Source organism: Drosophila novamexicana, unplaced genomic scaffold (genome assembly GCF_003285875.2).
Source record: "Drosophila novamexicana strain 15010-1031.04,08,12 unplaced genomic scaffold, DnovRS2.1 tig00000770-arrow-pilon, whole genome shotgun sequence".
In the NCBI taxonomy this organism is placed as follows: domain Eukaryota; kingdom Metazoa; phylum Arthropoda; class Insecta; order Diptera; family Drosophilidae; genus Drosophila; species Drosophila novamexicana.
In genome coordinates this window covers 2370937-2394797 of record NW_020824821.1, presented here as the reverse complement: position 1 = coordinate 2394797, position 23861 = coordinate 2370937, and the positions used below count along the sequence as shown (strand labels likewise).

The 23861-nt window shown below is 39.6% G+C and overlaps 4 protein-coding genes across 8 annotated transcripts; 1 reads left to right on the top strand and 3 right to left on the bottom strand.

Moving 5' to 3' along the window:
- Positions 1-442: 442 nt before the first annotated feature.
- LOC115763693 (opsin Rh1) lies at positions 443-2107 on the bottom strand. Its single transcript, XM_030706378.1, has 7 exons — positions 2033-2107; positions 1891-1974; positions 1757-1826; positions 1205-1695; positions 997-1144; positions 664-941; positions 443-606 (listed from the first exon to the last, which is right to left on the bottom strand). Exons 2-7 carry the CDS (start codon positions 1896-1898, stop codon positions 480-482), a joined length of 1122 nt encoding a protein of 373 aa, XP_030562238.1. The 5' UTR covers positions 1899-1974; positions 2033-2107; the 3' UTR covers positions 443-479.
- A 4776-nt stretch (positions 2108-6883) lies between these two features.
- Positions 6884-15454, top strand: LOC115763692 (serine/threonine-protein phosphatase 2A regulatory subunit B'' subunit alpha). Of its 5 annotated transcripts, XM_030706372.1 has the most exons (8): positions 6889-8524; positions 8604-8734; positions 13221-13315; positions 13901-14134; positions 14205-14475; positions 14532-14981; positions 15052-15210; positions 15300-15454. In XM_030706372.1, the coding sequence occupies exons 1-8, from the start codon at positions 7138-7140 to the stop codon at positions 15363-15365; spliced, it is 2793 nt and encodes a 930-aa protein (XP_030562232.1). In that variant the 5' UTR covers positions 6889-7137; the 3' UTR covers positions 15366-15454. The 5 variants fall into 5 exon arrangements, with proteins under 5 accessions (XP_030562234.1, XP_030562233.1, XP_030562235.1 ...); XM_030706374.1 differs by lacking the exons at positions 13221-13315; positions 13901-14134; positions 14205-14475; ... (1 more) ...; positions 15052-15210; positions 15300-15454 and adding an exon at positions 9302-9448 and having other exon boundaries at positions 6884-8524; XM_030706373.1 differs by lacking the exons at positions 13221-13315; positions 13901-14134; positions 14205-14475; ... (1 more) ...; positions 15052-15210; positions 15300-15454 and adding an exon at positions 9251-9448 and having other exon boundaries at positions 6885-8524.
- Positions 15455-16755: 1301 nt separating this feature from the next.
- Positions 16756-22454, bottom strand: LOC115763868 (ATP-dependent Clp protease ATP-binding subunit clpX-like, mitochondrial). The gene is made up of 7 exons (XM_030706646.1): positions 21522-22454; positions 18824-19928; positions 18219-18495; positions 18005-18154; positions 17717-17938; positions 17447-17656; positions 16756-17132 (listed from the first exon to the last, which is right to left on the bottom strand). The coding sequence occupies exons 1-7, from the start codon at positions 21577-21579 to the stop codon at positions 17100-17102; spliced, it is 2055 nt and encodes a 684-aa protein (XP_030562506.1). The 5' UTR covers positions 21580-22454; the 3' UTR covers positions 16756-17099.
- A 78-nt stretch (positions 22455-22532) lies between these two features.
- LOC115763869 (surfeit locus protein 6 homolog) lies at positions 22533-23672 on the bottom strand. The gene is made up of 2 exons (XM_030706647.1): positions 23430-23672; positions 22533-23375 (listed from the first exon to the last, which is right to left on the bottom strand). The coding sequence occupies exons 1-2, from the start codon at positions 23596-23598 to the stop codon at positions 22552-22554; spliced, it is 993 nt and encodes a 330-aa protein (XP_030562507.1). The 5' UTR covers positions 23599-23672; the 3' UTR covers positions 22533-22551.
- Positions 23673-23861: the final 189 nt, after the last annotated feature.

Sequence of the window (23861 nt, the reverse complement as noted above, 5' to 3'; positions counted from 1 at the left end):
CAAATTGAGTTTATAATTGGGAAAAGACTCAACAAAAGTTGCAGATTATGCTTATTTTTTATTGTGTGTAATTGCTTTATTTGCAGTATGTAAAAGTTAGTTACAGTTAGTTAGTTACAGTTGCAACTGTAATTTTCAGCATAAATGTTATTGAAAGTCTGTAGATGCCGGGCTCAAACGAGTTTCCATCTAAGGTTAACTTTGGAAAACAATTATGTAACTTTTCTAGTTCGTTTGCCTTTATTTTTTTTATAGATTTTTTGGTCTTTATTGACATTGCAGAAGCTTGAAATTGACATATGTTAGTTAACATAGTTATGTTATGTAACAAATTGTTATTATTGTTATTCGAAAGCGTTTCGTTCTGTTGCTGCAGTTGTTCTTGCTGTTGTTGTTTTGTTGGTTTTGATGTTCTATTTGTTGCTGTTGCTGTTGTAAAACGTTGTTGTTGTTGTTGTTGTTGTTGTTACTGTGGTCTCTTATGCCTTGGACTCAGCCTCGCTAGCTGTCGCTGTGGACTGAGCATCGCTGGACTTGCCATCATCCACCTTGCCAAAGACACAGCATGGGCACTTCTCCTTCAGAGCCAAGCGGTACTTGGGATGACTAACATATCGGGTGTTAGATAAACAGATTAGATTTGGATTTGGGATATTTTTATACCTGATGCCGTATACAATTGGATTGTAACAGGCAGCCGACTTGGCGAAGCAGGCGCCCCAAATGGTGTTCAATGGTGTAAGGCCCTCGAATTTGAACAGGCCCATGCAGTTGATGACCAGATATGGTGTCCACGCCATGAACCACAACGAGATGGTAACCAGCGCGACCTTGGCCAGTTTGCCCTCAGCGCTCTTCTCGGCATCCTCGGACGAGCGCAGCGACTTGACATTCATCTTCTTGGCCTGCTCACGCATGGCTTTCTCGTGGGCAGAGACGGCCTGTGGGAGAAGTGTGTGAAATGGGCAGAACTTCTCTCTTCGCTGGCCAACTTACTGCAATGATGAACCAGTAGGAGTAGCAGATCAAGAACAGCGGGATGTAGTAGACAAAGATGGAGTAGAAGATCAAATATGAGCGTGGATTCCAATCGCGTTCCAAGTAGTCAATACCGCACGATGTAAGATTACCCTCCGGCACATATCTAAGCAAAGCGTATGTAATTTATATATATTTAGAGCATTTTTCCAGCTATTTGGCTCACCTGCTCCAGCCGAAGACGGGCGCAAGGCACCAAATGCTCGACATGAACCATATATAGGCGATCTTGCCCAATGCCAGTGGAATTGTCATTGGACGGCCGGCCATGCCCTTGACAATCACTTGATAACGATCCAGCGATATCATGCACATGGACCAAATGGAGCTGCAGCCAAAGGCCGAGCCCAGGCCGGCATAAATGTCGCACATCATCGGGCCCAGCACCCAGGTCTCAAAGTACAGATTAATGCCCATCATGGGAGTATTGGTAATCATGATACCGAAATCGGATATTGCCAAATTAATCACCAATAGATTAGCAGGCGTACGCAACGATTTTGTTGTTGCAAATATATAAATCACCACGCCATTTCCGCACCAAGAAATCATGCCAATTATGATCATATAGGCGGTAAGAATTTTCGCCCAAATGGGATCCATAGCGGGAAATTGATTCCAATATGGGCTAATTAAGTGCGCCATATCGGGTGTGACCTGTGAAAATGGATTAACTACGATTAGCCCAACTCTCCCGCTCTATTCTTCTCTCTCTCACCTTGTCCACGACCGATCCATTGGACAGGGCGGCAAAGTGTGGACCCAGCTGTGTGGCAACTGCTGCGAAGCTGCGCGACAAACGTTTTACAAGAAATAGTATTATCCATAAAGATTGCTTTGTCCCAGGCTTACCTCTCCATTTTGAATTTTAAATATCCGCTTTTGCACTATATCCCGGCTTTAGCTTTCACTAGCTTCTGCGACTTACATAAAAAGCTGCAAATTAATATTTATTTATTTTTTTAAATATTTTTAAATCTCTAACACTTTTTACAAATCTTTCCCTGAATGTTTTTCACTGGAGCGGACTATTCGCGGCGATTGGTTTTTTGAAACCTGCGTCTGTGCCTGGCTGGGACGCCGCTTTTATAGTTTATTTTTCTAAACAAACCAAATTCAATTAGTTCTTGCACCCAAAGGCCTAAAAATAAAGGCGTTAATAGCTTTTGGCTTATAAAACAAACCAAAAGAAATATTTCAGAAAATATAAAATAAAATAATGCCAACGATGACGCGATAACTGGCTAGCCCAATGTCAATAGTTATGGTTCTTGTTAAAGGTACTTCAAAGGTTTCCAAGCTCGAGATGCGCCCGGCTGGCAACGGGCCAACACTTGAGTTGACATTGTGCCACACACAAATCAAAATAAACTAAGTGGGCGTGGAAAGTCAGCGACTTAATGTGTCAATGCAATGTGCAAATATGAAGAGCATAAACAAATCAATAAATGCACCGTACAAACCAAAGAAACTGGAAAGTACATTTAAATTTCAGCAGATCGCAAACACATTGACTTTACGCGGCGTATGCGTAATCTCTGCATGAGATTTTCACACATTGCGCATACGCACTGTGGCGAAGCTTTCATTTTAATGTTAGCTTGACTTAATGAGGGTTTTATTAAAAATTTACTGCAAATATAACGAAATTTTGAAGAAAAAAACACTTACATTATTTTAACATCTTTTTTTTTTATAGAAAAAAAGTGGCATTTTATTATTTTAATGTACGTGGAAAGCTAATAATATAATAAATAAAAAGTATTTTTTTTTATACCTTAAATAGTTACTGTGAAATAATAGTAACAATATTAATATTAATAATAATACTACTACTACTAATAATAATTCTCATAATATTGGTAATAATCAGAATAATGATAATGAAAATAATAATAATATTAATTTTAATAATAATAATAATAATTATAATAATATAAATTATAATAATAATATCAATGATAACAATAATGAAAATAATAACAATAATAATATTAATAATAATAATAATAATAATAATAATAATAATAATAATAATAATAATAATAATAATAATAATAGTAATATTAATAATAATAATCATAATAATTATAATACATTTTATTATTATCAAACGATAACCAACAAAAATATTTTCTGCACCAAATCAAAATTTGAAAAACTATTAACGATTAAAACTAACGACTATCAAATTTTGTTGATTTCTACAGTTCATGAATATATTGCTATTATTATTATTAATATTATTATTAGGATTATTATAATCATTATTATTATTATATTATTATATACTTATTATTATTTTTCTTAAAAATTATATTCATTTTTTAAGTATAAGCAATCTAAGATGATTAATGTTATTGAGATATTTGGGATTATTATATTTTTAAGTAGCATGACTTATTTCTTTTCCATTTTCTTGTATTTTATATTTATTCTGTATACCAAATATTTTATCTTTTTCAAATTTGATGACAATTATGAATTACAAGTGCTGCTACAGACTTTAATCTGTCATTAATGCTATTTATATTCCTAGATCAAATCTTTAGCATTAAACGTAAGCTTGTTTTTCAGGCTGTGTGCCGTCAATAGATCTATTCGCACTTCAATTGTGACGCTCGTGTTGTATTGTTTACGTGTTGTCTCACATGTCAGAGAGCGTCTAAACAAAATGAGTGTGTGCGGGTGTGTGTTCGGGTGTGTGTGTGTGTGGCCCGCTAGGGGGTGTGGGCGTTGGGTTTTGTCAAATCTTCTATGGTGGCATCAAGCGCTTTGTTTGTTTTATGCGCACAGAAAAACTCAACACGAGCGCATCAATTGAGTCACAGCTAATCCGATGCGAGGGATGCTGCGGGAGGGGGCAGAGGGATGGTAGCACCCTTATATGGAAGCGGAACGCTAAATAACTGTCAATTTACGAGACAATCAGCATGTGTAAAGGTTGACATCTTTTGGTTAAAATCAATTACCACAAAGCAGAGCGCGAGGCGGGCGAATAAGAAGAAACAGCAACGGACAATAAAGATAGAAATGAGCAGCAGATCAAACAGAACGCAAACCGGAAGCTGCGCTTCGCTGATGTTGCCGATTATCATCATGCTCATTATGAGCATTTCGAACGTCATCACAGTAGCTACAACACTTGTTTGCGGTTAATCCGCCTGTCGCCTAGTGCTATGCATGTGTGTGTGCATTGTGTGAAAAACAAACGTGTAAATAATAAAAAGATGCCTCATCAGACAATTTTATATGACAGAGCAGAGCGCAGAATATCGAACATCATTTCGAGTTGCTTAAACCAAACAAAAGTGCGCCCACCTGCAAAATTCATATAAACACACAAGGAATATAAACGAAGCAGCCAGAAATTCAAAAAAAAAAAAAAAATTAATTTAAAAAGGCAAAAAAAAAAACCAACAAAAAACCGACTGCAACAAACATCATGACACAAAAAAGTCAAAACAGAAATAAGTTATTTAGCATTAGCAAAGGCGAAATAAATGTTTCAGGTTTTATTCTTCTTCGACTAAATATCAAGTGGACACCGAATATGCGAATACTGTTCAATGTTTAAACTACACAAATTATAACCTAATAAGTTGAATTGATATAAGTGCAATCATAGGGTAATTTTTTAAATTAAAATATTTTTATTTGTAGTTTGACCTCTGTGCTCTTGACTTAATAAATTGACTGAATACACAATTTTTAAGCTATTGTTGGCTGCAAGCTGTATGACGTATGCCATATACCCCATGCTGCTTGCATAGCGTATAAATAACAAACACCTTTGCTTTGATTTGTGCTGTTTGCTTTTGTTGTTGTTGTTGCTATTTTTTATTTCCTTTTCGTTCGACAGCGTGATGTGTGTGGGTACGGCAAGTGTTCTGCGTCTGCGTCTGCGTTTGCGTCTGAGTGTGCGTGCTATGTGGGGGTAAGTGAGAGAGCAGTGAGAGAAAGAGAGCGAGTCTGGCTGCGATGGCCGCTGCTGCTGCTCAAAGAACGCCAAAGTAAATGGCGACGCTGGAACTCTCATTTGCAATTGAGCGAGTGAACAAGAGTGTATTAATGTGTGTGTGCGTGTGTGTGGGAGCGCCCTAATCGTCTGTTCTCAGTGTCATTAGCTGCTGCTGCAACAGCTGAGATCACTTCCACTTCGCACTACGCTCGCCAACAGCGATGGCGACGTTAGCAGAGGCTGCAACGCAGACTGCGACAGCGACTGCGACTGATGTTATTTTCAGCCGCGAGCAGAGCGGCCAAAGATTTACAGTAACAACACGAAGCTAATCAGCAGCGTTTGGCGGTTCGCGTGCAGTGCGCTCGGTAAAAATTTTCTTGTGTTGAACACGGCAATATACTGTTAATTTTAGCGCACCGGTCAAAGATTCCAAACGAAAAACACAAATACGGTTTTCCACCAACTTTGCCAGATGCATGCCGATATGTGTAAATACAGTTACTTGTGTTTAGGTATGCGCGTGCGTGTGCGCGTGCGTTTATATTGTTATTGCTTGGCTCAACTTTGATCGCTGTTAACTTGTTTTTCATTGGTGGCCAAAATGAAATGTCAAATTGCAAATTTCGTTTAACCTCTTGTTTGGTTTATTAATTAATGACGAAATTCAAGCAACGCGGCGCGCGTCATCGTGACTGTCGTCAGCGCACGCCTTTGGGGCATAAATGCAATTAAATCATTAATAAAGCCAGACAAACATCCAAATATACTCGATAGCGCCGACTCCATGCACACAATCACACACACACATACTTATGCACGTATGTTAAGTGCAGTAGAAAAGTGTGTGGCAAGCAGCACGGAAGCAGCAGCAACAGCGCCGGCAGCAGCAGCGACAGCGGCAGCGGCAGCGGCAACTACTTCGATATTTATTTTCGAATAAATAGTACAAAGTTGAAGAAGCAGCAGCAGCAGCCGCCGCTAAACGTAAAAACAAGGCAAAAATGCCGCCAACGGGCAAAGGGGCAACCTCTCATTTTTTTTAACGCGTGCACAGTGAACTGCAACTCATTTGCATTGCTTCAATTGGCCGGGCTGAGCATTTATTAAATTAATTGCAGCAGCAAAAAACCAAAATATTTCGCACGCAAGTGTGAACAATTTTTTATTACTTAGTTCCAACGATATGTTAAGTGAATTATGCACCCTTCACTATTGAAACTGCCCGAAATAGATGAACAAATAAATGCCAAAATAAACAAAGTTAAGGCAGTCCGCACATGTACACTATAATACCTGCAAATAGGCGAAAACATAAAAGAAAAACATTGAAAATAATTTTTGAAAATAAAATTAACCTTGTCTTCCAACTGCTTTATAATAAAATTACATACAAAATAAATAAAGCTTTTTTTAAAAGTACATATTAGAAAGTTTTGACTATTCCCAAATATTTTTTTAATTTTTATATAATAATACTTTTCTATTTTAATTAAATACATCGCATAAAATAATAATAAATAATTAATTACGCGATCTATAAGAGCTTTTTCTTGTCCATTTAAAATTGTACTGCAACCACTGTGCACAGTGTGCGCGTTTTACGTATCGAGATGATGCTCCGATCCCGATGCTAATGCCGCCGTTATATATATTTGTGTGTGTGTGAGTGAGTGTGTATGTGTTTGAGAGTGTGTGTGTGCGACTGCGTCTACGTTGCGGGCTGTGTATTTCGGCGGCGTCTGAAATTAACGAAATAGGAAATTTTGGTATTTCTTTATATAAATAGATTTCGCCATACGGAGAAAAGTTAAAACGAGGAAAATGTGAAAATTGAATGAAACGCACGAGAAATTTGTTTAAATCAAACAGAATTACATAGCCCACTGAGTTCTGAAATGTGGAACTGAACAAAATATTAAAAACCAAAAAAAACAAAATCTGAAATTTGCTGCGAAAACGTCAGAATTAAATCAAATAATAACGCACAGTTTTTGTTCGAGTGTAGAGAGAACACAGACCAAATCGAAAATGTAAATATTTTTTGAAAATAAAAATTGTGCGTGAAAAAAAACCGAAAAAAAAGAAAAAACAGAGAGGAGGAAACTAGAAAGATACGTTAACGAATTTGGGGGAAAATGCAGGCGTCTTCAACGACAACAACAACCAAGTCCAAAAAGCTGAGCAGCAGCGGCGGCGCCAGCGGCAGCAGCGCTGTGGCTATGACAACTGCCAGCAAAACAACAACAACAACAACCACACGCAAACCGGCAACTGCTGCAGCTGCAGCTGCAACGGCAACGGCAACTGCGGGCCCCAAATCCCCCTCGCGGATCGGCAGCGATGCGCACGCCGAGATCGAGGAGCTGTCCAATAAGATTAGCGAGCATGCCGATGCCATCTATCACACGTGGAAGAGTCGGGGGATGCCGCCCGCCCAGCTGTTCGAGATGTACACAAATGCGGCGGCCACCGGCGATTTTGCGGATGTTGCTGTTGCGGCGGCAGCGGCAACGGCGTCGGCAGCGGCAGCGGCAGATCTGAGCAATGCTGAGGGCTTGCAGAAGATGGTCACCAGCTTTGTGAACAAAGACAAAGAACAGAGAGGCAAAAGTGGCAATAAAAAGTCGGAAGTGGGCGTGGCCGTGCAGTCAAACGTCAATGGCAAGATGAAAAAAGCGACAGCGGGCGCAACAACAACAACAACAACAACAACAGCAGCAGCAGCAGCAGCAACTGTCAAGGCGGGCAAATCATGTCAAGTGGAGCCGGCGGCGCAGCAGGCGCTGCAATCGCCCAAAAAAGTGGCAGCTGTGGCTGCCAAAACACAGCCCGATGTGAATCTCAATTATGACATCAATTTGCAACTGGATGTAAACAATTTGTCGCAGCAACAGACGCAGCAATTGCTGCAAATCAGCGAGCTGCTCAAAAAGGAGGCAGCCGCAGCGGCGGCAACAGCTGCCAAAAAGCGGCAGAGCAGCAACAGCAGCAAAGCAGGCAGCAACAGTTTAAGCAACAGCAGCAGCAAGTTGACAGCAGCAGAGCAGCCCACAAAGAAACTTAGCAAAACTAGCAGCAACAACAACAACAGCAGCAGCAACAGCAGCAACATACGCCCCGTGGATGTGTTAGATGCGCCACGTGTGGGCGTGTCAGTGCTTGATATGACAGCTAAAGGCGCCAGCGAGCCAGCAATTGGCGGTCGCAAGCTCCACAAAACCAAAGAGAACAACATCAACAGCAGCAACAGTAGCGAGCAGCAACAGAAGCCGGCAACGGCTGCAACAACCAAAGAAAAGCCAACAATAACGCGAAAATTGACTAACAGCAGCGGCAGCAACAATCGCAGCGGCAACACTGATAACAGCAAAGCCAGCAACATTGTGGCCAATACAACAGCAGTAGCAGCAGCAGGCACTGACACGCCAGCAACATTGGCGGACACAACGATGCCAACGTTGAATAAAACCAAACCGACTAGCGGCAGCCGTGCAGCGCTCACAAATGGCCAGGATAAGAATTGTAATTATAACAAATTAATTAATTTACTTATTGATTTGCCGTCTAACATATATATATATATATACATACGCAATTACAGTGGGCAGACCGATCCTGACACGTGGCTCTGTTGCCGAGCGTGTGCTGCTCTTTGAGAAGCGTCCGGATGTGCGCAACTCGTTTCTCGATATCAAACGGCCAGCGGATGCGCCGCCCAAGAGTCTGCTCAAGGTAAGAGCCCATCCCCCACAGAGAAAAATACACTCCAAAAAAACTACATAAATTGGCCGTGCATGTGCGCGTGTGTGTGCGTGTGTGTGTGCGGGTGTGTGTGGCGGTGGTTATCTAACAGTTGCACATTGCGAATGAAAAAAAATCACCACAGCCGCAACATTTGCAACAAATCGCTAGCCCACCCTCCCTTCCCCCTTCGCTCCCACCTGCCCCCGCAATTAGAATATATCGTGTGGCTGTTATCGGCCCGCTTTAGCATCATTGATTGATTTAAGGTTACCCCAAGACGCCATCGCCATGTAGCTATCGCTTGCCAACGGAGATGAGACTAGACATATATATATAAACATATATACAGAACATAGAAAACAATAGAATTGGCCAATATCCCATTAGGGTTAGTCAAGTTGCTTTAACTCCAAATGCTAGACTCTAGACTAAAATCTGTGCGCTTTAAAAGCATATTTTAAGCATAATTTAGTTGTCCTTATTTTTAACTAGCTTTATTTGTAGTTCACTTTTCTATGGGGAAATATATACATAATGATCTTAAATTATACCCAGCTTGGGATTAGAAGTCGCATCCTGAACGAAATCGCCAGCCCTAGTACTATAAAGAAGGCTCTGGGTCCACACATGAATTTGCTAACTGTTTTTTCTTTATCCTAAATACGAAAAAGTGTAAAATCTATCGATGTTAATTATATAAATTATTGTATTATATCAAGCAAATTTCTTCTAGAAAAAAGAAACATATGACAATGAAATTTCTGTCTAAAACTTCAATATGCAAAATTTAGTTTATAGCTGAAATAATGATATTTCAATATTTCTATCATTTTTGATTTATTCGAAATGGTTTAATTTAAAAAAATTATATACCTTTATTTTTATTGCACTCAAATATTGTGTACACCTATTGGGCATGCATATATTCTCTCGTATACAAACAATCAAATTAAGCATTTACGATCAGCACGATCGTGCATAGGCGAAAAAAAAATTAAAAAAAAAAAAATAAACTAAATGCTATATTCGGCATGCTGAATATATAATACCCTTACAAAAATCGATTGTTTCGAAAAATCTTGATCAGACTTTGCAGAAAAGAATAATTAACTAAGTAATTTCTGAGTAAGGAGTAGCTGGTTTTTCTAACGATTCTTACAATAAAGCTATACGAGCATAGTGAAACTAGTAAACGCCAAGCTTAGTCTATAGATCGAGACAGGTAGTCGATCTAGACTAGACTTGGCTTGACTAGACTAGACTAAACTAGGCTAGACTAAACTAGACTAGACTAAACTAGTCATGGCTTTATCAACTTGTCGGTGGCTGCGGATCAAAAATATTTATACTTTTGCTGTCGGAGTTGTTAGTTTCTTTATATGCATTAAAACTTTCATAACATAATTAAAATACCCTATTTAAGGGTATAAAAAAGCTAATACGGCGTTTGCGCCGAGCAGAATACAAGCAAAATACAATACGAGCACATGATTATTTAAGCAAACGCGAATTGCATGCACTTTTTTCATGACTATTGTTGCTGGGGTTTTTAAAAGAGTATCCTCTGCCTTTTTTTTTATTTTGCCCAATTATTTAATTACAACGTTTCTGACTTAATAGAATAACCCGTTTGCTATGGCCATTTACTACGTTTTGTTGTGAAATTTGCCTGTATTTGTATTTGTTGAGTTTTAAGTAAATAATTGCTATAAATAATTCACGCAAACTCTGTCTGCAGTTATTTGTGCTATTTGCTCTCGCAGCAGACGCAATTGAATTATTTTGCCTCTTCGATTTATTTATTGAACAACTATGCGTATGCGTAATATTTTGCTTGGCTATCGAGCGTATCCGTGCGTATACGTAATGTGCGCACGATAGCTGTGTGTGTGTGTTCTCTTCTATCTTGCGTGTCGACTTCAGATTAATACTAATGCTGGCGTTGACAGTTTTAAAATCATGCGTGCTTATGCTCCTTAGTTGTGGCTTCTCATACGAGAATTATGGCCAAAAGCAGCTGATGCTGCTTATATGGTGCACAAAGACAGATCCACAACAAAAGCGTGCACAGATATTAGACTAAGGAAAAAGTAAATTTCCAATTGAATATTTCGCACGTGGCTTTTGTAGGCAATTCCAGCTATTTATAACACAATACATTTTTGTTAATTTATTAAAATTTCTTCTTTGTTTTTTTATGCTTAAGTCAAAAGTTCTAACAAGAAAGACTATGAAAAGTGTGTTCATAAATTAGTGGAAGCCAAAATCAAGTATTTCAATTATATAAAATAAACATTAAGTATACGTCATGCAATCAACAGAGCAAAAGATTTGGTATAGTCATATTCTTAGATTAATATTAATATTTTTATCCAACAGAAATCAGAAATTCCGAAATGCACACACAAACGTTTTTTTTTTTGCTTAGATAATAATTAATTGTTTTATAATTCTTCGCCGCTAACCTTTAACATTGTCAGCTCCAATCGCGCCTAATTTAATTAAATTAAGCATTTTTTAAGAGCCCCACGAAACACACACACACACACTGAGACAAAAGCCACCTATTTTAATTTCTATAGATTTCTTTTTGTAGATTATTTTTATTGGCGCCAATTAGGATATTGTAAATTTAGCTTCAATTTGCTGCTGAATTTAGCACAAAAACAACAAGAAATACGTGTGAGTGTGAATTTAGCTGCTGCTCATTTTCCGATTTTCTCTGAGTTTAATGTAATTTCCACGAAAATACTTAAGCATTTTTTCGAATTATATTTAGTGCTTAAGCAGAATTGCACAATTTGTTTATTTAAATAAATGAGTATATTTAATGATAAATTAAAAGGGCACACCGTTTTCTGGGGCGTGGCAGCTGGAAATATGTACGCGAGAAATGCGCGCAAATGTAAACAAAAACAAATTTTTTTAATTCCTTTGCAAAAACTGAGAAATTCCCAATTTATTTAGTGCAGAAAGTGCGGCAAATTTAATTGTGTACACAATGAACTTGAGATTTTGGGCAACTATATAAAGTTACTATGTCTACGTATATATATATATATAAAAGCAAAATGTTTGTATGAAAGTTGTTTATATATATAATATATATAAATAAACAACTTTCATACAAACGTTTTGCGCCAATTTACCACTGTTGCGGGTGGAATTTCCCAAATCGTTTAAACACGTATTCATAGAGTTTATATGTAAAGCTTTGAAAATAATTTTGAAGCAAATCAGAAAAAAATGAATACGTCACCAAAAACATCATTGAATTGCACTTTTTACCCAGGATGCTTTTATCCGGCAAAAAATGTGCAACAGGTCTTAAATGATTTTTCTTATGGATACTTAGAAATGAATTTAAGTGCGAAACGAAAATCTTTGACTCGCATTTCCACCAAGGAGGAATGGATTTTCCAAAAAGTGCCAAACACCCCTCAAATGGAGTTTTAAAGATCTTTGAAAAGAATTTTGGGGCCGATCCGATGGTTAACAAAGTTTCATGCCAACGTTTTTCGCTAATTAACCCCTTTTGTGGTTTGAATTTCTCAAATCGCTGAAACACGTATTCATTACGTTCTTATATAGAGCTTTGAAAATAAGTTTGAAGCGAATTGAATTTCTACCGAAGGAGTTTAGATTTTGCGAAAAATGTGAAACACGTCTCAAATGATATTTCGATATTTCATATAGATCCTTGAAAATTAATTTGAGCGGGAAACGTCATCCACCAAATCCTTGAGCTACCTTTCCACCAAGGAGGAATACATTTTTGGAAAGGTGTGAAACACCACTCAAGTGAATTTGAACAAAGAACTTTGAAATTGAGTTTAAGGCCGATCGGATGGTAAACAAAAAAGTTTCATACAAACGTTTTCCGCGATTTTTCCATACTTGCGGGTGGAATTTCCCGAAACCCCTTTATCTCATAAGTGAACTTACTAACTAACAGTGAAAATTTTGAGCTTCCCAGCTCTTACGGTTTGGATTGTGCGTTGATCACCAGTCAGTCAGTCAGTCAGGACAAACAGTTTTATGTATAGAGTTAACAGCTTGTTGAATGGTCAATACGCAAAAAATGGCTGGAAAATTTAATTACGTTTGTGTTATCGTTTTTAAACACTATGAGACATTTTAAAAACTTAGTAACTAATTGACTTGTAGTTTATGCTCTCAATTGCAATCAATAACGTGTGTTATAAAACGTATTTTATAAGGTTTCGCAAAAACTTTTAATTTAATACAACAATTTAAGTGTTTTTTACTTATTTTTTAGTTTAAAGTGACATTCATTTCGGCTTAGTGTTTAATATAGAAACATGTATCTACTTAGAAACTGGAATAAGCATTTAAGATCTTAATAGGACAAACAGTTTTATATATGGAGATATATGCTATATATATATTTGTATGCTACATTTATATATATATTTATATGCTATATATATTTATACTATATCTTTTCTTTCAGGTTAAGCTGCATGCTACGCCCCCGCCGCCGCCCTCACAGGAACAAAATCTACTGCAAAAGGAGATACGTAGCTCGAAGAGCGTCTACATACCCAGGTGAGCAAAGTAAATGACAGCAGTTTGCATACTCTGTACAAATTAAAAGAGCTAAAAAAGAGAAACCATCTGAGAATCCATGAAGTTGTATGGCTTCTGTATTTGTCAGGCAGAAGGAGACATCGCCGACTGCCCAAAGTGTATTTAGCCATGTCCGTCGACTGATCTCGAGAACTACAAAAGATAAAATTGAATCAAAAAGTACTCTCGGATACAATATGTTGATACTATACCTCTCATTTTCAAAATATAGATAAATATCGATTTAAACAGGGTTTTTTAGGCATAGCTCGGGAATTATAAAAGGTAGATACAGTAAACGTGCTGTACACAGATAGAGAATATTTTGCTTTTTGGATACTATCATTCCCTTCCATTCGCTACAAAATAAAAGTGGCTCATTTTATAGTTAGACGTTGCGCTTTTGCTTTGTCATATATAATCCCTAAACATTTATTAAGGATCGGGCTATAGTCAAGAAAGGATTTCCTGTAGATAGTATGGGCATCTCCTAGTCGGACACTCCCGACTAGAGCCCCCCTACCGTTTGATCTGTAAATCTACTATTATATTTACCTTTGACAGATTCTACTTTCCACATGGCAAGCCGCAGCCAACCATTGCCATGGAACGTGTCATACGCGGCATATTGTCCGCCTTCGATAGCTTTCCCAACAATCAGGTGACCAAGGATGAACTGCCGCGCATCCTAAAGCTGTGCGGCCTGCCCTTCTACTGGCGCATGCCGGTCATGATCTTCTGCCAGGCAGGCGCCACAGGCCTGGTGGAACGTCAGCGTTTCGTCGAGTTCTGGAAGCAGTTAAGTTTATATGGATTCACTTGCCAAGATTTTCAATTAAATTTCATCTTTTCTCCACTTTCAAAACAGAATGAATGTGTATTGCCATGAGGCGGCCTCGCGTTTTGTTTATATTTTATCGCGTGGCCAGCGCTTTCGTTCCTATATTGTGCCAGAGGATTTGGTGCCGATGGTGCAAGATGTGGTTGATACGCATCCAGGTCTGGCGTTCCTGAAAGAGGCCACCGAATTCCATTCCAGATACGTGCACACGGTCATCGCGCGCATCTTCTATTCGGTGAATCGCAGTTGGAGCGGCAAGATAACAATATCGGAGCTCAAGCGCTCCGATCTGCTGGAGGTGAGTCCACTTGCATATGTTCCAATAAGAAGTAAATAATAATCGAAGCATTTCAGATGATCAGCCTGCTGGAGGAGGAGGAGGATATCAATCAGATAATGGCCTTCTTTAGCTACGAGCACTTCTATGTGATCTATTGTAAATTCTGGGAGCTGGATAAGGATCACGACCTGCTCATTAATCAGGAGGATCTGGCCAAGCACAGCGATAATGCGCTCTCCACGCGCATTGTCGAACGGATCTTCTCTGGCTGTGTGACGCGCAGCGATAACAAAAAAAAGCCCGACGACGAACCAAAAATGTCCTACACGGACTTCGTATGGTTCATACTCTCCGAGGAGGATAAACGCACACCGACGGCCATCGAGTACTGGTTCCGCTGCATGGACATTGATGGCGATGGCGCCCTCTCCATGTACGAGCTCGAATATTTCTACGAGGAGCAACAGCAGCGCATGGAGGGCATTGGCATTGAGTGCCTGCCCTTCGAGGATTGCCTCTGTCAGGTGGGTTCGCCCTGATCCCCCCGATCACTCATATCATAACCATAATGCCGATTCGTGTTAACTCTTGCAGATGCTGGACATGATAAAGCCTGCAAACCGTGATTCCATTACCTTGGGTGACTTGAAGCGATGCAAAATGACGCACGTGTTCTTCGATACCTTCTTTAATCTGGAGAAGTATCTAGATCACGAACAGCGCGACCCGTTCGCCGCACAGCGCGATGAATCCGTAAATATGTTCCATAACCAACCATTATCCCAGCTGTATTCCATCTATATATATATATAATTATGTATATTGTCTTCCTGCCTTTACAGACCTCCGATTGGGATCGATTTGCGGCACAGGAGTACGAACTGCTTATATCTGAGGAGAATGATTGAAGCTCGTTGTCAAAATTCGGGTCTAAATAATTATTTATATACATATACTATACAGACTCACCCTCACTCGCTCACACACACACACACAAGCCCACACACGCAACCAAAATATATTTATTTACTTACAAATTTTTATACAAATTTTACACCATGTGAAAAAAATTTACAAAAAAAAAAAAATCCCAAAAAAAAAGATCAAAACAAAACAAAAACAATTATTTTAGTGCATATGTGCAATAAATCTTAATTATATTTATTAATGAGTTTCGAATATGCAAGTTACATGAGTCAATTTTTATTGAGTAGTTAACCTTAGTCAATTTAATTTGTGCAAATTTTGTTTAGTTGAATATGATAAATAAAATTAATCATAAATTTGTTTAAATGCATTTTCATCTGAATTAATAATGAAATTGAGAAACGAATATCAACGTTGAGTGCAAAGCTTTAAATAAAATGTATATATAAATTATTTAAAATTTATCTTTTTATGATTAATATAAGCTCGTATTGTCTATATAAATAGATTGGTGATAAAACAGCCTTGTAGAAATATGGCTTACGTTATGACAGATGTGAGCTCAACCGATTCTTTCTGTATATATACTCCTTTCTTTAAGATACGGCTTTAATGAAAGGGGTATGTTGAAAGCGAAGTTAATTTCAAGTTTGGTCAAGTCTTTTTTGAGATATTTTAATGAACAAAAATGTTTGATATACAAGATCCTCATTTTCGACCGATATTTCCTATGACAGATATATGATACAGTGAAACTTATAAATGCCAAATTTGGGTAAGATATCTTGATAAACAAATTGTAGGTACAAGTACAAATTTTTCGACCCATAGCTCCTATTGTCTATATTATATATTAGTCCGATGTTGATTTTGCATATGTATGTGTGTATGAGCGAAACTTATATGCCAACTTTGGTTAAAATATCTTGAAAAACAAAAAGTTTTCCATATAAGACTACTTTTGACAGTTCATTCATTTGTCAGCTAAACAGAGTCTTCTTGAAAACAAAGTCTGTCGACTCGGTTGTTGATACTAACCAAGAATATACATATGTACTTCTATGCATTACACATTTCATAATAAAATTGCAACGCCCTCTACAAGATTATTTCTAGATAGTCCCCCTTAAGCCACGATAGCGATATTAAAGTCTTTTGTTTTTAAATTTTTTTATTCCATTTTTTTTGTTATGTTCTTTTTTTTAATTTTTATTTACGTTTCCTTGTACAACTTAAATTAGTTAAAAATATAATTTGCTTCTCTCATCTCTTTAATTGGGCTACCAAAAAATTTTTAACTCACTTTGCTTTTGCCTCGTATATATATATCTATATATTGAGAGTTATTGAAATATATATTATATAGATATATAGGGCTTATGAAACACGCAACAGGCATAGACTGTTGTCGTACTCATATTTATTTTGCTCCAATAAGTCGCACTTATGGATTGTTTTTAAAAAAAGTAGTGTATTTTTTTATTATCATTTTTGAATACAATTCTAGTGAATGTTATGTTTTACAGTTGGCCTTAATTGAATTGAATGTTGCAAACTATTTTTGAACGGCTGCGTGCATAAACAATTTACGCTGCTTGTCAATTCTGAATCACAGGTGCATTGGGCATAGGGGGAGAGCGATATAATTTGTATATATATTGTGTATATAAATTGCGCAAGAGCCATTCAAAAATTGTGCGACAGGTAGTAGGGGGCTATGTACCGACCAAAGTATCATTTAAACGTGACTAAAAATAATATAACACATTAACGATCATATATATATGGTACTAAGATTAAATAGAGTTCGAAATTAAAGCAAATTGCAAAGCTGAAAATGTTTTAACAAAATGTAACTCTAAGATGTCTAAAAAGTGAATTCAATGAAAAGCGCAGGCACAAATTTCGGAGATGGGTAAAAAACAAAAGAAAAAGCGTTGCATTTTGTTGTGTTTGTTGTTACTGCGGTTGTTGTTGTTGTTGTTGTAGCTGTTGTTAGGCTAGTCGCTTTAGCTTTTGTTTACTGCGTTTGTTAACTGGGCGTTTACTGTTTGAGCCGTACTTTTTCACTATCCTCAAAGTTCTTATCATTATCGTTGGTGGGCTCCGAATCTGTTGTTTCCGTTGTGCCATCGCCGGTCACGCTGGCATCTTCATCGCTGTTGCGAATGTAAACGGGCTTCGTATTGCCGCGCACATATTCCGCGGTAATGTGTACACCTCTAATATCTGAGCCGGGCACGATGAACATGGGATCCAGCAGCAGTGTCTCCTGTGGATATGTATGGTATGATTAAGATCGGTTGATTCAGCAACATTTCTTAGAGCTTACCATTATGGAGCGCAGACCGCGCGCGCCTGTATGCCTCTCCATGGCTAATGTGGCAATTGATTCCACAGCGTCTTCGGTAAATGATAGATCCACCTCGTCCAGACCCAGCAGCGCCTTATATTGCGGCACCAGGGCGTTGCGTGGCTCGGTTAGAATGCGCACCAGCATATTGACGTTCAAGCTGTGGAAGGGCACAATGACCGGAAAGCGACCAACAAATTCCTGTGCATAAATTGCAGTAAGTAAATATATATACTATATATAGATAGTTTAGATCGAGCTACTAACGGGTATCATTCCAAATTCAACGAGATCACGCGCCTGCACCTTGGTCAAGCATTTATCACGCTCTTCCTGATCGTTATCCATGGGACTCGCTGTCGATTGAGCCGCTCGACGGCCCGAACCGCTGGTCGAGGGCATGCCAAAGCCCAGATACTAATAAAAATGCAAACAAGAGATGAGTACAGCTTTCAGTCTGAGGCTACGGCTCGGTTCTCACCTTCTCATTTAGACGACGGGCAATCAGGCGATCCAGGCCCGTATAGGCGCCCGAGGCGACAAATAGTATATTCGTTGTGTCCACCTGCACCGTTTCGCCACGCAACTTGCGCGGTGAGTTGCGCTCGGGTACATTGACAACGGTGCCTTCCAGCATTTTAAGCATGCCCTGTTGCACACCCTCGCCGCCCACGTCGCGCAGCTGATGTATACCGGGCACAGCGCCAATTTTGTCCACCTCATCCAAGAAGACAATGCCTGTTTGAGCACGTTCCACGCTGCAAGAGAATAGGAGAGAGAAGAGCGTTAGTCTTAATTTTTTGTGACTGAAAATCATCGCATAGACCAAATTTGTCCTGAAGTTATCTTATATTATGAAGGTACAAGCTTATATAGGGTTTTCGAAAATTCCACCTGCAACTTCGGAAAATTGGTACAAAACTTCGAAGATCGCTATGACAATTAATTATCTATCACATCCTGACTAGAGAATGTTGGATTGGCTAATCAGCAGGAAGGAAAATTGTTGGAAACTAAGCTTGGAATTCTCTTTTCGTGAATTGGAAACAGATTTTAAGTGTTATGTTATTGTGTTAGTGTAATTACTTGTAGTTAGCATCCTGCAGCAGCTTTGATATAACGCTCTCGATATCCTCGCCCACGTAGCCGGCTTGGGTTAGCGTTGTGCAATCGCAGATGGCAAACGGGACATCCAGACAACGGGCAATTGTCTGGGCAATTAGGGTTTTACCGGAACCCGTCGGGCCCAGCATTATAATATTGCTCTTCTCCAACTTGACATCGTTGCTCTGCTTGTCCAGTATCTCGGAGCCGGGCCGATGTTCGTTGCGCGCGGAGCCGACGCTGCTGGCGCTGCTATGCAGGCCGCTGCCGAGACCGGAACCAGTCAGTCCACCACCCAAACCCATTTGGGCTGGCTTTGGCGGCAGCTCGCTGCCCGGCGTGCTGTTCAGTGTGTGACCAATGCCGGTGATATGCAGCAGATCCGTGCGCGGTATACCATCCAGTCCGCCGCTGGCGCTGCCCGAGCCCGTAGTTGGCTGCTGCAGCTGCGGCAAATTGTGATGGATGCGCTTGTAATGATTGTAAACGGCAACGGCAAGCACCTTCTTGGCAAATTCCTGGCCCACGACATGCTTATCCAGATACTCCATGATCTTTTGCGGCGGCGGCGGCGGCTTCCGCTGATTCTTTGGCTCCTCCTTGATGCGCTGCTTAGTCTCCACGTCGGAGAGTACCACAAAGAAATAATTGCACTTGGCGCACTTCACAAAGCGTGTTGAGCTGACAAATGTCTCAACTTGGGTGCATGCGCTGCCACATTTGGGACAGGACAAAAACTTATCACCACCAGCGCCGCCGCCGGTTGTGTTCGCACCATTGCTGCCAGCGCCCGCGCCAGGCACTTTACCGGCTCCACCGCTGCCGCCTACGCCAGGCCCTGTTCCTGTGCCAGTGCCGGTGCCTGCGCCCGTGCCAGTGCTCGTGCCGCTGCTCGCATCCGACATGGATGTGACACCATTCGTGATGTCAATGTAGGCGGGTATGGCCACCAGCGGCTCCAGCAGCAGATGCCCATTGGCGGTGCAGTGCTGTGTGGCCAAATGGAACTGACGCACGGCAAACGCTCTGCCCTCCAGCCCTGTGCTCAGTATGATGCATTTGGGTGTGTGCTGTACGTGGCTGCTTCCTGCGGGTGAGAGAAGAGAAGACTTTAGTATCTATTAAATATGACAATTTACAAGCTGCAAATTGATTTGCTTTGTCGTCCAGTTCGTCCATTGAACCCTCCGCCAAGAACATCAGATTGCAGATTGTAGACAGCTTTGTGATAATAGCATGATAATCGTATGTTATATAATGTATTGTATATGGGAATGCGAGCTAGTGTGTCCCAGAATAAAATTTCTACTCAACTTATTAGACAATTTGTATTTCTTTATTTGTATCCACGATGTTACCCCATAAAATATACATGTATATGCATCAACAGATGCATCCATAAAACCAAATGTCTATAGCGCTCCTTGAAGCTATCCTAATGAATTTTGGGCAAGGAACACAAATGTCGCATTTCAGTATCCTTGGACTTCTATCAAGATTGCTTGACTATATCATGTATCTATCGTGGAAATATAAGATCGAAAATATTGTCCCATTTCTGGGCTATACACTCGGTTCCTTATATTAGGGTTCGTTTGGCTGGTGTCTGTTGACAATTCATGCAAATTGTTGTTCTCGCTGATAGTGGAAGAAATCCAAGGCCAATTAGCAGCTACGCATATAAAAATTATTCAATTCAATTAGAGCCTAAAAAAAAACTGACAAGTTCAGGGGAAAATGTTGGGCATTGATATATAACTCGGAAAAAAATGCAGTTTCAGCAGTAAAAAATGAATTTGAATACTATATAATGACGGGTTCAAATTGTATTTGTAATAATAACAAAAAAAAAAAAGTAGAGGAGAAATACAGTGAAACCTCAGTTGGGAGGTCTGTTCGTCTGTCGAGATTTCACTGTACATGAAAGTGCACATTAAATAAACGACTCATCATAATACCCTAACAACTTGCACTTATATAATTTCCACACTTCCGCCCAACCGCTGGCTACGTTTATAAAGAAAAAGTTTATTACCTGCGACCACTGGAAAAATGACTTTTGCCATTTGTGCACATTAGACATACGTACATAAAAAGTATATTTTCAAGCGGCCGACCATTGCGTCAGAGCCTTAACCGCAATAATTAAACCTCGACCACATTTAAAAACAATTCAAGTTCAGTTCAAAAACGCGGCCGCTGCCGCCGACGCCGCTGTAAACAAAAAATCGAACAACAACAACACAACAAATCAGCGTAAATACGATACAAGCTACGTTGTCTGATTGGAATAACGTTATGTCTATGCAACGTTGACCTTCGCCAAATGCTGTTTGACATGAATTTTAATCATATATTCATGTATGTAACTCATTCGAGTTGGCTCTAAATCAATGGCTCAAAACGTCTGGACCAGCCTTGTTAGCCAAATGCGACCTTCATATAAGCCAAAAGTGAGTGTAACGTTTATTATGCAGCTAAGAAATTCTGATAAGCATTTTGCCAAACGGACGCTGATATTCTTGTTATTGCTGCTGCTGTTGCTTACGGCTGCTGCGGCTACGTGACGGCCCGCTCTCAGCAAATGACGCAGTTACGTATACGATTTTGCACAGCAAATCATAAATTTAATATGTTTTGTATGTTCGCGATTGATTGTAAATTGCCATTTTCCGCTTACCTTTTGTCCAAATTTTATATCTTGGAGCCAGCAAAATGATACGCCGTACCATGCTCATTGTGAAGCTCTGGTTGCTCTGATGCTGCTGGTATTACGGGAATCTCAGCTGGCGGTTCTGCTCTCTCTTACACACACACACAGACACACAATACTCTCTTCCTGCTACTGTTCGGGGGCTGCTGGTATTTTGTTCTTGTTGTTGCCAGCTTGTTCTGGACTATTTTGACAAGCAAATATTGCTGGTCATTCGATTCAGCTTTGCACAATTCTCTGAAGCAATTGTTGGTTTCACTCGCAAAAAATATATTTTTCTAAGCGTTTTTCCTCTTCCTTCTGATCTGTTGTACGACGCAATTGTTAATTTTTCGCTGCGCGCTGCTGGTATTTTTGTGTGTGGAAAATGTGAATAAAATAGATTGCGCTCGGCGCGTTGCTGTATCTCTGCACTCGTTTGGCGGTGTGTGCATGTATGTGTATTTGTACGCGTGTGTGTGTATGCTGCGAGTGTGTGTTTCGGTTTTTCTGATTTCTTCTCACACGTTGTTTCGTGCGCGCTGGTCACAGTATGTGCTTCTTCTTATTGTTGCTTATTTTTTTGGTATTCACTAGCAGTTGTGTTTTTGAAGCCGTTTTTGTTGACGATCCATGACACAGTTTAACCAAATTGCGTCCAAGCACCACCGGTTCTCTATCCTGGTTGTGCTGGTAATAACGAGACGTTATTGCTGATGCAAACCCGAACTTGTGTTTAGTTCACAAAATACAACAATGCGAGTCTTTGAGCAGCTGTTGATTTGACTACAGCTGTTGCGCGCGGCTCTTCTTCTTGCCTGTGCTGCGCACCGTGGTATATACAATGACATTAAGTGACCAAAAGGTTATCGAAAAATACACAAAAGAATTTGGACTAAATTACGGCCAGAAATATAGAAAAATTTATATAGAGGGAAATTTAAAAGCACTTTGAATTTTGTTTTGTCAATTTTTTTTTATATTTGACTTGTTAATCTAATTTATTTGCCAACAGGAGCTAGTAGCCGGGTATAATTCGGCCCTTTTTGCTAGCCTTCTTCAATTTCTTGTTCTTCTTATCCTTGCTGCGCTTGTCAAGATTTTCCTGTCGCTTCTTCTGACGCTTCGCAATATCATGATCCACTTTCTGTTTACGCTCTGTCCATTTCTTCTTTGCCGCCCGCTTCTCCACCTTCTTTTTTTTGATGGCCTTCTGAAGAAGCTTGGTGTCATCCTTCACTTTTTTGCCCTCAATCTTGTCAAATGCCTTTTTCCAGGCAATATCATTCTGTAATTCGGCTGCCTTGTCTGCTTCGCCCTGTTCCTTGAGTTTGTTTATGTGCTGACGCGTATCTTTCAGCTTTTTTAGAATTTCTTTTGGATTCTGATGCGATTTCTTAGCTTTAGCGCCTGGATTGGCCGCAAAATCGATTTTGGAATAAACAATTTTGGCTTCCTCGTTAAACACCGGCTCCACTTTAACGGGCTGAATGACTGCCTTGCTGTCCGTGGCATCCCCAGATTGATTTGACTCCGTTTTGATCAACCCATTCTTCAGTTTCTCTTGCTTAATGTTCTCGTTTTTAATTGATTTTGCCGAGGACAGAAGCAGCTTTTGCACTCCTTTGCTTTGTTTAAGCTTTTTGGCCTCACGCCTTTTCTGTTGTCGTTCTGTGGTTGGACGCTTCTTCTGGCGCAATTTGTTCTTTATGGACGCAATGCGCTCGTCCACATCTTCTTCGTCGTCAGGCACAGCTCTGATTGACGACTTGGGCTTGATACCTTTTGGCTTTGGCGCATTTTCCCCGTCAGACAGCAAATAGTCCTCGTAAGTGTCTTCATCTGGAATAATGTTGCATAAATTTAACGATAAATAGAGATTGAATGTGTTTTCACCTTCTTTTTTTGAATAAGGCACATTGTGTATTGTTAATAGACGAATCACTTTTTGTTCAAATCGTTTCCTGATCGTCCCCCGGTCTTGCTTCGGCTCTTCTTTGCCATTCTCACGGTTGTAGTACTCCCAAACGCTCTTAACCGCCTCCTCATCAGTCATATAATCCATAGAAAACTTGATAAAATTCCAATTTTTTGATGAAAACAAAAACTACTTTGAGCTCACACGTGCAGCTGAAGCTCATTAGAGAAGGCATATTATCGCGAATGGCGATGTTCAACAGTTGAAGGCGACGATAATTTAATTAATCGAATAATCATTTGGGTCGATTATTGGATATTATAAAAGTCATAAAAACATAAATATTATTTTTATCTAAGGCTCTTTGCCTCATAATAGGCTCTTTGCCGGCCATTACAGTCAGCCGCATG

What these genes read in the sequence shown, in the direction of transcription:
- LOC115763693 (XM_030706378.1), bottom strand. An exon ending in ATGGATCGGTCGTGGACAAG is followed by an intron (nt 1,696 to 1,756) that starts GTGAGAGAGAGA and finishes CCATTTTCACAG; the next exon opens with GTCACACCCGATATGGCGCA. An exon ending in CCAATTGTATACGGCATCAG is followed by an intron (nt 607 to 663) that starts GTATAAAAATAT and finishes CCGATATGTTAG; the next exon opens with TCATCCCAAGTACCGCTTGG.
- LOC115763692 (XM_030706372.1), top strand. Translation starts at nt 7,138, where the DNA reads ATGCAGGCGTCTTCAACGACAACAACAACCAAGTCCAAAAAGCTGAGC. An exon ending in AAGAGCGTCTACATACCCAG is followed by an intron (nt 13,316 to 13,900) that starts GTGAGCAAAGTA and finishes TACCTTTGACAG; the next exon opens with ATTCTACTTTCCACATGGCA. An exon ending in AGCGCTCCGATCTGCTGGAG is followed by an intron (nt 14,476 to 14,531) that starts GTGAGTCCACTT and finishes GAAGCATTTCAG; the next exon opens with ATGATCAGCCTGCTGGAGGA.
- LOC115763868 (XM_030706646.1), bottom strand. Translation starts at nt 21,579, where the DNA reads ATGAGCATGGTACGGCGTATCATTTTGCTGGCTCCAAGATATAAAATT. An exon ending in CCCGTCGTCTAAATGAGAAG is followed by an intron (nt 18,155 to 18,218) that starts GTGAGAACCGAG and finishes CATTTTTATTAG; the next exon opens with TATCTGGGCTTTGGCATGCC. An exon ending in ACTTTGAGGATAGTGAAAAA is followed by an intron (nt 17,133 to 17,446) that starts GTACGGCTCAAA and finishes TATTATTTTTAG; the next exon opens with TCACGTTTAAATGATACTTT.
- LOC115763869 (XM_030706647.1), bottom strand. Translation starts at nt 23,598, where the DNA reads ATGGATTATATGACTGATGAGGAGGCGGTTAAGAGCGTTTGGGAGTAC. An exon ending in GCCTTATTCAAAAAAAGAAG is followed by an intron (nt 23,376 to 23,429) that starts GTGAAAACACAT and finishes ACATTATTCCAG; the next exon opens with ATGAAGACACTTACGAGGAC.